The 13,102-nt window shown below is 41.6% G+C and overlaps 2 protein-coding genes across 2 annotated transcripts; one reads left to right on the top strand and one right to left on the bottom strand.

Annotated features, from left to right (window-relative positions):
- Window positions 1–121: 121 nt before the first annotated feature.
- poglut2 (protein O-glucosyltransferase 2) lies at window positions 122–6,388 on the bottom strand. The gene is made up of 10 exons (XM_053439371.1): window positions 5,932–6,388; window positions 4,350–4,555; window positions 4,055–4,260; window positions 3,153–3,230; window positions 2,713–2,885; window positions 1,821–2,058; window positions 1,399–1,608; window positions 1,173–1,262; window positions 878–982; window positions 122–286 (listed from the first exon to the last, which is right to left on the bottom strand). Exons 1-10 carry the CDS (start codon window positions 6,132–6,134, stop codon window positions 269–271), a joined length of 1,527 nt encoding a protein of 508 aa, XP_053295346.1. The 5' UTR covers window positions 6,135–6,388; the 3' UTR covers window positions 122–268.
- Window positions 6,389–7,725: 1,337 nt separating this feature from the next.
- LOC128455636 (glycosyltransferase family 92 protein F13G3.3-like) lies at window positions 7,726–12,782 on the top strand. The gene is given in 4 exon segments (XM_053439370.1): window positions 7,726–7,885; window positions 10,388–10,718; window positions 10,829–11,004; window positions 11,741–12,782. Coding segments are annotated over 4 exon segments (882 nt in total). The 5' UTR covers window positions 7,726–7,778; the 3' UTR covers window positions 12,009–12,782.
- The last annotated feature ends 320 nt before the right edge of the window (window positions 12,783–13,102 follow it).

Here is a 13,102-nt window from a genome sequence, read left to right as displayed (position 1 = left end):
TAGGTACAGGTTGTCTTCATCCTTTCACATGTTCAGGTCAAGTTGTCTTATCTTGTTATCTATCTGTTTGTGTGAGTATGTAATATAACAGCAAGAAAGAAAAACACACACTTTCAACATGTAAAAAAGAAATACATTTATTTAAAAAAGATGACCTAAGGTGATATTAATACATATCACACAGTCATACAATGAATCCACATTTGTACAAATTATTTGTCACTTTATCAGATATTAAGGACTTCTCTGTAAGTGAGTGACAGTTCCATCAGAGTTCATCTTTTGCCTGAAAAACAAACAATAACACAGATGTTAGAATTAGGAACATCGGCGTACATGTTACAGAGCTCTGCCCAACTTGAATCTGACTAGACATCCAATTAATTGTGAACACAAGTGGGTGAACATGGTCTTTAATATAGTATTTTATGTATTTATCATGAATTAAAAATAAAAACTATATTAGATTAAGTGATAGTGTAACATTAAGGTGCAAATGGAAGTAAAATGTACTTTAGGTGCAGGGACAACTTATACACACCAGAGGGAGACAGACTCTTTAGTGTTGAGGTATTATCTTGATGTATTGAAAGCTCAGGTTTAAATTCAACAACCTGTGATGACTGAGTTTCATTTAGCTACTTTAGGTTCAGGATCCGACTCACATCTATTAAATACCTCCTTTATCATTTAACATATTCATTTCATTGTTTTGTTAAACTTTATATTGTTGCTCATCTGTTCAGGACACGTGTAATGTAATCAGCGCGTCCTTGAAAAAGAGACTTTATTTGCATTATCTGAGCTACTTGTGTAAGCTGTGATGGGGGGGGGTAAAGTCCCTTTGATATAAGGGAAACATATTTGTGTCTGTTACCGTCGTCCTGTGGCAGGAACATGTGAACAGGTCGTCAGTCGGCTGCTTGACGAGCTCCATGTCCTCACGAACCGCCGGCTCCGTCACCTGGAGTTTGGCATATGCCTGCAAGAAGGAAACTGTAGTTACAGAGAGAAAGACAACAGGCAGAGGCAGTTCATCCCGATAACAACGACAATATTAAAACATATTTCTGAATGAACTTAAATATTGTTTAACACCAATGTTATACACTTTGAGCCGTGGATGATTGTGTGATGAGGAAGCAGGTTCATATGTTCTTATAGCACTTTACCTGGAAAAGTTTGTAGTAGTAACAAAGTATACTGTCTCCCATGAGATGATTTCGGGCAAACTGTTGACCAGCCAGTGCAATTTTCTTTGCCTGAAAGAAGAATCAAAGTGACCTGGGTTCATTGTTCAATCACAACAACACAGAAGAGCGAGGCCGATAAGGATCCACTGCATAGAATCATGCCTGATCAGTTGGTGTTTATAGTCAACTGAATAATCATCATCACCTCTTCGTCATGGTCACGGGCCCATTGGATCTTCTCCAGCACGTCTCCCAGGTCCGCCCTTATTGGGATGAAGTGCTCCCATGGCCGCAGCTCATTGTAGAAGTGCTCGTAGTAGCCCGAGTCCTGCTTTAAGACCACGCTGTCCCCTGACAGCAGGTACGGCAGCCGATACGCCGCCACCGTGCCGTCAATGTTTATTTGATACTTGTACTGGAGGTGAACATGGAACACAAATCAAAAAAGGTTTATATCTTTTATCAAAATCAATGCTAAATTTAAAATGGAACTGACCTAACTGAAGAGCCTTTATCTTGTTACATACTTTCCTCATAGACACTACTTCTATTGAGGCTTTTTGTGCAGATTGTGTTTCTTCAAGGTTTATTTTTCAAAGGCAGTGCATCATATAACGGTGCACTTACCTTGAAAAAGTCAAAGAAGGAGACGTGTTTGACCAGCGGCCCGTAGAGGCTCTCGTCGTGCTTGAAGAAGAAGAAGTTGGTGAAAGCTGCGTCTATCATGTGAGGATGAGCCCTCGATAGCTTGACCAGCTCCAGCCGCTCCTGACGACTGTCCCTCCCCCTCCAGAAGGCCGTGGCGTTCTTCTCTGACCACGGCGGCCCCGAGTTGGCCTGAACTGACATCATGTCCAGACTGACTCTGTTGAATTGGACGGACACGGTGGTGAATGTCAAATCAGCCATCTCGCACTTCATAAAAATGCATGAGGTTTGACTTTATACAAGCAGAGAGGCATGAGGAGAAAATAATGAGCGTTCAGACACAGGTTTACTTGAGTTTCATCAGTCTGTCTGCACTGTGGCGGTGTCAGGGAACAGGCTGTGCACAGGTCGGCCTGTCCACACTGTCACCTGCTAATGAAAGATTGTAACTGAAGGAGTCAATGTTTTATTTTTTGTCTGTGGACGAGCTAAGTAAACATTTATATCAGATTGTCCTGAACAAATCTACCAAACCAACGGAGGCAAAAAAAACAAAACTGTATTATTCAAAATGTCCACAGAATATAAATATAACTGTCCTATAAGCTGCTCCCTGCGACACAGGGTCACTATTAGAACCCACTGTTTAATGAATTCAACCTGACTGCAGATCAATGCTTAATGTAGGAAAAAGCAAATTTTTGGAGACGTTTTTTATTCTTTTATTCTCGTAAGAATTTGGATGGATTTTTCCTTTGAGGCTGCCCGCACGACATTCCTGAGGTATTTTTGTCGACTATTACGTAAATGGTGGCTCAAGTGTTTAGGATTGAGTTAATGAATCATGTAGCGTGTGGTTGCAGAGACCCACCTGCCCATGGTCTCCAGGACAGACTCAGTCAGGTCATACGTGGGCATGACAATATCTCGAGTATTGTTGGAGCCGCACCAGGAAAAGATGGGATGAATCCTGTCACTTGGTTTCCTCTTCTCCAGGGGCCAGTCACCCAGGTTCACAAAGAACTCAATGTCAGGGAGCTGCACCTGAAAACAGACAACAGCACAGAGAAGAGAACTGGAGTGGGTTCTTTTAAAGGAAAGTGTCAGTTATTACAAAATCATATTAGAATAATAATATCACAAAATAGAGGAGATACTGTGTGGAAATTATAGAAAACTATATAATGACAAAACCTCCTAATGAATTATATTACTCTGTGGAAGATAATAGTCAAGACTGAAATGATAAATAAAAGTTATCATGAGGCATGTCTAAATATTTCTGTACGGGGAGTTGGAAGAAGAGCTTACCTTCCTGGTGAGTGACAGGAGGATAGAATCCATAAAGATCCTAAAACCCACGTGTTCCCCAAATGTTTTCACGTAAACCTGAAGGAAATTTAAAGAAGCTATAAGAACATGAAAGTATAACAGGAGGGCTCAGGAATTAACTTTCATTCCAAATCTAATTTAAAGTGCTATAATGAAATTATAACAGCTACTGAACCAACATGTGAACAGATCCATCGTCACCTGCTAAGGAAGACCATGTCGTAAAACTGAAAGCTTCAGATAAAGATGTTGTTTCAGACTAGTGTTTCAATTATCAAGAAAATATTAAATGCGTATGCAGGACTTATATCCAAAGAAATAAATACGAAAAAATAACTAGGAACACATTTTTGTGTTTTGCTAAAACTTAATTTTAAAGGGACAATCAGCCTGAAAACGAAAGGTAGAAATAACAAACAATGGGAGTGGGAATCCTTGACAATTGATTACTGATATGTCCAGGTAATGTTAGCTCTGTGCGAATAAGGCTTCAGACATATCACTGTAGCAGGCACCTGGATTGATGAACACGGTGGTATGTGTGCTGCACAGCCTCAGGCTCTCCTGGCAGACCTCACATTATCCTATGACCCTAATTACTATTCAGCCCAGGGAAACACAACCTTTATTACTCTACTTTACTATCCTCTCTCTAATCAAAGGACACACTGGGATTTTTCTTGTAAAATGAAATGTGTTAATTGATTTCCCTTCTTCACTATTCATTTAACTATGTATCAGAACTTTTTGAGCCATATTTACAGTGAGAAATATTCCCTGCAGGTTTAATATTTCTAACACAATGTTTTGGATGTTTACTGCTCATTTTGCTGCTTAGTTGGTCTGTAATTAGCTGTTTTGGTGTCTCAGGTCCCGTGTACCTTGTTGTCTTTGATGGTATAATGGCAGAGGCTTTGCCGCTGTCCAAAGCGCAGTGGGATCTCCTCAGCGTTACGATCGGGGTCAACACTCTGGTAAAAAGACAGGTCCCTGTCTATCTGGGGGAAGGACTGAGGACAGTGCATGTGGGCCTCCCATTCAGAACCACTGGGCTGGGGACAGTCACAGCCCTCGTGGTAGACTGGGCCTGTGGAGGACAAACACAGAAACATCAATAAGATCTTTCACAGAAACAAATCAAAACGGATTTCGTCAGCAGCTTGAGTCGTGCTCTACCTTTGAGAATGAACGGCGACTTGGAGACATGCTTGTTCTTGAGTGTAACGTGGATGTGAAGGTCCGTGTAGGTAGCGTACATTCTGTATCGAACCAGGAATGACCCATCGTGACGATCCAGGACCTGGATCCAAATCCTGGTGAACTGCTCCACCGGAGACACAATCTTTACGTCGAAGGTATTCTCACCAGGGGATGCTGTGAAACTGTGAGGGGGAAGAACGAGCTGAAAAAAACTGGCATGCTGGAATGTACAGATGGGAGACATCTGATTGTATATGGGACATTTTATACTCCCTAACAACCGGCCACCAAAAATCTGTTTTGGTCAGGCTGTACTGTACATCTGTTTGGGATCATTATTGTGGTGATCACTTAATATAGACATGAGCACACTCAAAAAGCTGAATATCTACATTTCAACCTTTATATAAGCCTTTTGTATGAAAAGATAAATCTTAAATCTTTATCTATAACGCGTGAAGAATGGGAGCAGAAAAAAAAGTGTTTGTTGGGTGTATGTTGTTGCTGATATCCTTTCATGGCTTCTTGGTATTGCAATGCTAGTGTTGTGTTTCCTCTCCCTGAAGACAACAACAGGGTAGTTTATTGAATGAATGGAGCAGAGAAACTGATCCATCTTGAGAACCAGAGCATGTGTGAAAGTGACACCCACTGAGGGACTAGGCATGGACTGGGATACCTTCATTGCACCCGTGGGAGATTTTGGATTTAAGGGGTCGTTGGAGGTTCTCTATCATCTCTGTACCTGAGGCACAGACTTCTCATGTCTGCTCTGCCATTTTTGACCAGCTTAACGTTTTAGCTTTCACAAAACACAACGCGTGGTTCAAAGATTTCCTACGCTTTGTAATCATGCTGTGTTCAGTTGTTAATAGAGATTCTGTACCAGGGACCTGTCTCATCGGACATGGAGGGGTATTACGTTTCCACCTGTCTGACACTTGGGCCAACTGGGACACCTCAGAGACAACAACACAGGCCCACATGAGAACCATTCAAAATCGCATTAGGAAAAGTGGGAACATCAGAGGACATTTAGTTTTCAAGGTTAACTATGGTGGCATTAGAAGTTATTGACATAGTGATTTGTTACTGTAATTTATGTTCTTACTTGCTGTCGTGTTTTGCGATTTGTTGTTGTGTGTCCTTATTTGTTGTTCTGTAATATTTTTTGTATTTTCTGTTGTCTTTTGTGATTTGATGTGTTGCACTTCAGGGTCATACATAAATACAAAATCCCGCCCTCCTACAAACACAAACATTGATCACAAAGGGTTGACAAAACTGAACCTTAATGTGACCTCTATTCATTGAATTAATGATATAAAGGCCATTTGTCCAACTATGTCTGTTGACTTTAATGAAACAAAGTTGCAGAGATTATTTCCATTCATATAAACTCCTTGTTTACTTTGCTCTTGCTGCTCCACACTACAGGCAGCTGCTACGTGGAGCTCCTGTCACTGTTCTCCACTGACGGTTCACAGGTCTCCACAACGGGAAAGGTAAAAGTTTGGTCTCCAGCAGCGGAGCCGCATCGGGCCTGAACGGGACTTACTTCCTCCCCGAGCTGTCCGCCGCCTGGATGTAGAAGAACCGCGCCGGGAGAACCACGTCGGCCTCCAGCCCCGGTCCCCACACCAGAGTGTCAGCGGCACTGAGGACCGAGGCCCCGGGGACTTCCTGTGAGGACACGTCCCGGCAGCAGGACAGCAGCAGCAGCGGCGGCAGCAGCCACGAACACAGCCGGGGACACATCATCGAGCCCGGGGAGAGGCTCTCTGACTCAGCCGCTGAGAGGAGGAGGAGGAGGAGGAGAAGGAGGAGGAAGAGGAGGAGAAGGAGGAGCTCCTCTTCTCATTCTGCTACGACACAACGACTCGCCATCTTTAACGCGTCCAGATGTTTGATGTTTGTTGTGTCTCCATCAGGAACAACACTTTGTGATGTTGGAGTGTGTTGAGTGACAGGAGCCGCCTCTGTCTGCTGAATGAGCGGGAGGGCGGAACTAGGAAACGTGACGCGGCGATCCGATTGGTCGCCCCTCCACTCTAATCAGGATTGGATTGGCTCAGTGAGCAGTGGATTCCTGAACGAAAACCTGATTGGACGCGCACCCGGAAGTTAAACTCTTTTTGATTGCGTCTCTGACTCTGTGATTGTGGGTGTGGCATGTTATTATATCTCTATTCAATGGTGGATGTAGTATTACAATAATAACGATATTATTATTAGGGCCCGAGAACCTACGGTGGGAGGCCCTACTGTATTTCGAGGATTTGTATTTCCCGTTTGGGCTTTTTCAGGGCTGAGACATGCTCAAATTCTTACCTAAGTTTGCAGGAAGTTCAAAACCCCAAAAAGTTATTGTATTCTGGAGTAAATTGAAATGGGCTTTGCAAAATAAAAGTAAATAAAAACAACTACAACAATACAAATGGAAATTTATTTATTTTTGTCAACAAACAGAAACATTTTGAATACCCCGGGTTAATTTCTGACCTTTCAAACCAAAATTGAAAGTTTAAGCGAGACTGGATGAAGTGTAGGTGTGCAATTTTACTCATTGGTGCATACAAAACTGCTGGAAACTTACTTTGATTGTCTTAATTTTAAGTAACTGTAACCACTTATTTTCTTCAACATAATTTTTAAGAGTTTTTGTATCCTTTATTTTCTTGATATGTTTTAATCTTCTGCTGTACATTGAGCAGATTATATGCTGAGAACAGTGAAATATAATTTGAACATTTTGATGATGATAATATTGTTATTATTATCACAATACCATTTTTATTATCATTATCACTACCATCATAACATTATTATCATCTCTACTATTATTACTAGCATATGATTAGTATTAATAGTAGTAATATTACAATTTTTTATATCATTGTTATTGATTAAATTTGTATAATTATATCAAGTGTGAGATCCTCTCTGGGCTGGGTTGACGGATAAAGAGCAGGGTGCAGTGACACATGACACAAGGTTTCCTTCGCAGTATCGTCTCATGCATTGTGTCACTGCAGTACACAGCTGTTTGTGATCTCTTTCTATTTACTGTGCTTCTGCTGCTACCTAAAAAGGCAAGGTTGAGCAATGTGAGAGAGGGTTTGATACCTTTCGCATTAAGACTCGTTCACAAACCAAGCAGAAGAAGAAGGAAGTGGGTTCCATAAACCGCCACTACTGGAGCTCCTGCACTTCAGCTCTGAGTAAGTATCAGTATTTATGATATTTATTTATGCTTGACTAAACTTATAATGTTCTTTTAACATGTTCATATGGGTTAGGGTTAGGGTTAGGGTTAACCCTAACCCTAACAGAGAGTGGGATTGCACAGAGAGTGGGATTGCACCTAAACAGATCTGGCTCCCGATAAGAAACAGAAAGACCAACATGGACGTGGAGGAAAAGTTGCAGTTTAACTTCACAGTCTGCATCTCCAACCTGTTTGGAGACTACAACAACGTGCTTCAGTTCGCCCAGACCCTGGAGATGTACAGGTCAGTGCAGCAGAAACGCCACAAAATTCTCAGTCTCCTTCTCTCTGACATACTTTAGTCATGCTTTCATAAAGTAATTTCAGAAGATGAAAGGAAAATGGCAGACCTTTTCCAGAGTTTTCCTTTTCATGTTTGAGGAATGCAGCAGGTGGTTGTTTGGACACGTTCACAACGACAGGGAACCCAACGATTCATTCCTGTTCCCCTCTGGATGATTTATTGTGATTCCTTTACTTTTTCAACAGTAGCTCCAATATAAAGTCAAAGTATTAATTTGTCCAATACTTTGGTTAATGGCTTACATGTTAGAGGTTCACAACAGTGGACATCGTAAATGGCAAACATTTGGAAAATATCAGCACACATCACACATCACACAATCACCATTGTCCACATGAATGCTGACATTAGCAATTTGCCCGAAGGTGCATATTAGGTCTAAGCACAGCCTTACAGATGGCTAGCATTCGCCTGTAGACACAATCTAGTTAAAACTATCATATCTCGATAACTGTTATCATCAGACTCTGCTGCAGCTAACTTTATAGAGAGCTTCATAGCACATACAGTGGATATAAAAAGTTTACACACCCCTGTTAAATTTCAAGGTTTTTGTGATGTAATCAAATGGGACAAAGATAAATACTGTCCAAACTTTTTCCACCTTTGATGTGACCTATAACATGAACAATTCAGTTGAAAAACAAACTGAAATCTATTTGGAGGACAAATTTAAAATTTAAAACTTACAATAACCTGGTTGCATAAATGTGCACACCCTTAACCTAATACTTTGTTGAAGCACCTTTTGAATTTATTACAGCACTCAGTCTTTTGGGGTAGGAGTCTAATAGCATGGCACATCTTGACTTGGCAATATTTGCCCACTTTTATTTGCCAAAGGGCTCCAAATCTGTCAGATTGCGAGGGCATCTCCTGTGTACAGCCCTCTGGAGATCACCCCACAGGTGTTCAATTGGAATCAGGTCTGGGGTCTGGCTGGGTCATTCCAAAACATGAATCTTCTTCTGGTGAAGCCATGTTTTTGTTGATTTGGATGTGCGCTTTAGGTCGTTGCCATGCTGATAGGTGAAATACCTCTTCATCTTCAGCTTTCCAACGGAAGCCTCAAGGTTTTGTGCCAAAACTGACTGTTTTTTTTTAACTGTTCATAATTCCCTCCACCGTGACTAAGGCCCCTGTTCCATCTGAAGTAAAACAGCCCCAAAGCATGATGCTGCCACCACCATGCTTCACTGTGGGTAGGGTGTTCTTTGGGTGAATGTGCAGTGTTGTTTTTGCGCCAAACATACCTTTTGGAATTATGGCCAAAAAGTTCAACCTTGGTTTCATCAGACCATAACACTTTTCCCCACATGCTTTTTGGAGACTTCATGTATGTTTTGCTAAATTTAGCCGGACTTGGATGTTTTTCTTGGTAAGAAAAGGCTTCTGTCTTGCCACCCTGCCCCATAGCCCAAACATACGAATAATACGGAAGCTTGTTGTCACATGTAGTTCACAGCCAGTCCTTGAAATTCCTGCAGCTCCTTTAATGTTGCTGTCGGCCTCTTGGACGCCTCCCTGACCAGTTTTCTTCTTGTCTTTTCATCAATTTTGGAGGGATGTCCAGTTCTTGGTAATGTCACTATTGTGCCATATTTTCTCCACTTGATGATGGCTGTCTTAACTGTGTTCCATGGTTTATCTAATGCCTTGGAAATTATTTTGTGCCCTTCTCCTGACCGATAACTTTCAACAATGAGATCCCTCTGATGCTTAGGAAGCTCTTTGCGGACCATGGCTCTTGCTGTAAGTTGCAACTAAGAGAATGTCAGGAAAATCCTACTAGAACAGCTGAACTATTTTTGGGATTAATCAGAGTCACTGTAAATAATGGCAGGTATGTAGTGATTACTATTTAACATGAGTTTGAATGTGATTGGTTAACTCTGAATACAGCCTCATCCCCAGTTATAAGAGGGTGTGCACACTTATGCATCCACATTATTTTATTTTTTTATTTTTATTTTTCCCTCTCAAAGATTTCAGTTTGTTTTTTCAATTGAATTGTTCACATTAAAGGTCACATTAAAGGTGGAAAAAGTTCAGACAGGATTTATCTTTGTCTCATTTGTTTACATCACAAAAACCTTGCATTTTAACAGGGGTGTGTAGACTTTTTATATCCACTGTTTTTGTTCATCAGCCTCCAACGTTACTTTAAAGATCTTAAGATCTATTCTGCTACTTGCCGTTTACCAAACAAGTCATGATCAAAATGTGTCCCATCAACTAACACGGAGGAAGCTAGGTTTATGACCTATTCTGCACCCAGCCACCAGGGGACGACCAAGAAGATTTAGCTTCACTCTTCCCGACACGTCTTCAAATTTAAACAGTCGATGGGAAACCAACACCTGCCTGGAGACAACAAGCTAAATGTGTTTTTGTAATATGTGTAAACCAACGATGTAACCTTCGCATCACTTTTGCCCTCAGGTTGCTGGGCGTGGGCAGAGTGGTGATCTATAAATCCAGCTGTGGCGCAGAGCTCGAGCGTCTGTTGAAGATCTACAGCCAGGACGGCTTCCTGGAGGTAGTACCTTGGCCCATCCAGCAACATCTGAATCCATCTAAAGGTTGGCTCTTCTCAAAGGACGGAGGGGACGTGCATTACTTTGGCCAGTTAGCCACGCTCAATGAGTGCATTTACAGATCCATGGAGCGCTCACGCTACGTCTTGCTGAACGACATCGATGAGATTATAATGCCTTACCAACACGACAACCTGATGTCTATGATGAACATGCTCCAAGAGCAGCATCCAAATGTAGGATCTTTTTTGAGTATGTATTTGAGAATATTATTTATAAGATTAATTTGTTTTTCTTAATGGTTACATTTGTCTTTCCATCTTCCATGCTTTGCCATATGCTATAGACAGGGGCATTCCTCATTAAGAACCATATTTTCCCCCCAAAACACTTTGAGCCAAGCGGGAGGTTTCACCTGCCGCAATGGAACGGGCTGCCAGGAGTTAATATTCTGGAGCACATCTACAGGGAGGAACTCAGCTTGAACAAATACAATCCGCACTAGATGATAGTTCAGCCAAGGTAGGTGGATTTCTCTATACATGTTAAAGTCTTTTTGAATATTGAATTGAATACCACTTGAATACCTTTTATATTTATTCATTTGTTTTGTTGCCATCTATTTTGTGAAGCAACACTAAAAGGTGTAACAAAAATGTATTTAGTAACTTCTTAGCTCATGCTTACAGCAGACATTTCAATCTAGGGTACAGCTCAACATAAACTTTATGGGGCTCCCACTGTCTAGCCGGTGAGCCCATCGTCTATTCATGTCTTGCAGAAGTTGATCCTGATGTCACCTTTTCATGGGACCATTGGCTCTAATCTGGTTTAACTGTGTTTGCGCTTTGTTTGAAGAACTCAGCTGACCAACACCCTTACCCCTCATGATGCTATTTCCTCTCAAACACTTTTAGAATGCAGCCTATGAGTCACACTTTATCAGACAATAAGTTCCAGAAACAGAACAATACATTCACACACACCTCTCTGCTTGTTTTAGGATCAGGAGGTCACCCACACAGAGACACTTAAATATGAGCACAGACACATTTCATCTCACTTGCAACCTCCACCCTGCCTGTGCGATCCTTTCTGCAGAAAGCTTTTTACTGATACATTTATAAAGACAACTTGTCTCCGAACATTGTTTGTTGAACAAATATCCACCACAATGGAGACCCTAAATAGAAATGACATCACCGGGAGTGTATTATGAACATATTTGTTACCAAGTGATGCCTTTGTGCAAACACAGGTTGGTGGAGCAGACTTCAGTGCACGAGGTGACCAAACAAATGGGAAATAGCTTCCAGGTTCCACAAGAGATCTGTCGGAACATTCACGTCCGCGTGACTCTGCAGCCGGCGCTGACGGTGGAGCAGCTCACTGTGGACAAACGACTGTGGGACTTCCATGATAAACTGGTTCCCAACGTGGACAAGGCGCTGAAGAGAGCCGGACTACTGAACTCGGAGGGGCAGGGCTGGTGGACGGGACTGGACAGACAGGACAACTCTGAATAGAGGTGCTGGGTGATGATAAATAGGACTAATTGGTTTATTTTGATTTTATTTAGTTATAGATTACAGCCAGCTCAGGTATTTTTCTGCACTGTCCCTCATCACATCGACTATAATTACAGTAAATGATGAGAATCCGTCATTAGATTTCCTTGAGACAGGTGGTAACAGGTTGAGCTTCTGATGTAAAAATGCTAAATGTGAGAGACATCAAAATGTCCAATACACCTGAGGGTATATTCTTGTTATGGGGCTTTTTATCTTAAGCCTGTATTTATATAAACATTTTGGGATTATGGGAAAGTTATTCAAAATGCACCACATATTCTCTTTTGTGACTGCACACAGGTCAGTCCAGCACCCCCACCCTCTTCTTCCGGAGCCATGCCTTTGTAATGTGTGCAGAATGTGGTTTTTCATTGTCTTGCTGCAATATGCATGGATGTCTCTGGATAAGATGTCGTCTTGAAGGCGGCAGATGCTGCTCCAAAATCTCAATCTACTTTTCGTCATTGATGGTGCCATCACAGAAGTGTAATTTACCTTTAACAAGAGCACTGAAACATTACATTACATGTCATTTGGCTAATGCTTTTGTCCAAAGCGACTTACAATTAGTACAGTGAGGGGCCATTTAGGGGTTCAGTATCTTGCGAACGACACTTCAGCATGCAGACTGGGAAGAGTGGGGATTGAACAGCCAAGCTTCTTGTTGGAGAACGACCACTCTACCCTCTAGGCCACACCGCCCATACCAGACAGACGCTGGTTTTTGGACTTGTTACTGGTAACAGTCTGGATTCTCCTTTACATCTTTAGTCTGAAGTACACAGCGTCCAATTCCTCCAAAAAAGCCGGGTCCATCCAGACAAGTCGACGGTGCTTCTGGACACAGTTAACATAAGACTTCCTTTTGGCACAGTCAAGTTTTAACTGGCATTTGTGAATGTAACTACTTATTTTAACTACTTCCTAAATCTAATTTTACAAAAGTGAAAGTATGAGGGTGAAGTATCTGATATTATTTGGTTATTATGGCTGATGCATTATTTAGCAATACTTTTGAGATGTTGCTGATTTTAAAAGTGTTACGCACA

The sequence above is a fragment of the Pleuronectes platessa genome, chromosome 14 (genome assembly GCF_947347685.1).
Source record: "Pleuronectes platessa chromosome 14, fPlePla1.1, whole genome shotgun sequence".
Classification (NCBI taxonomy): domain Eukaryota; kingdom Metazoa; phylum Chordata; class Actinopteri; order Pleuronectiformes; family Pleuronectidae; genus Pleuronectes; species Pleuronectes platessa.
The sequence above is the reverse complement of the archived record's forward strand: the minus strand, read 5'-3'. Positions and strand labels throughout refer to the sequence as shown.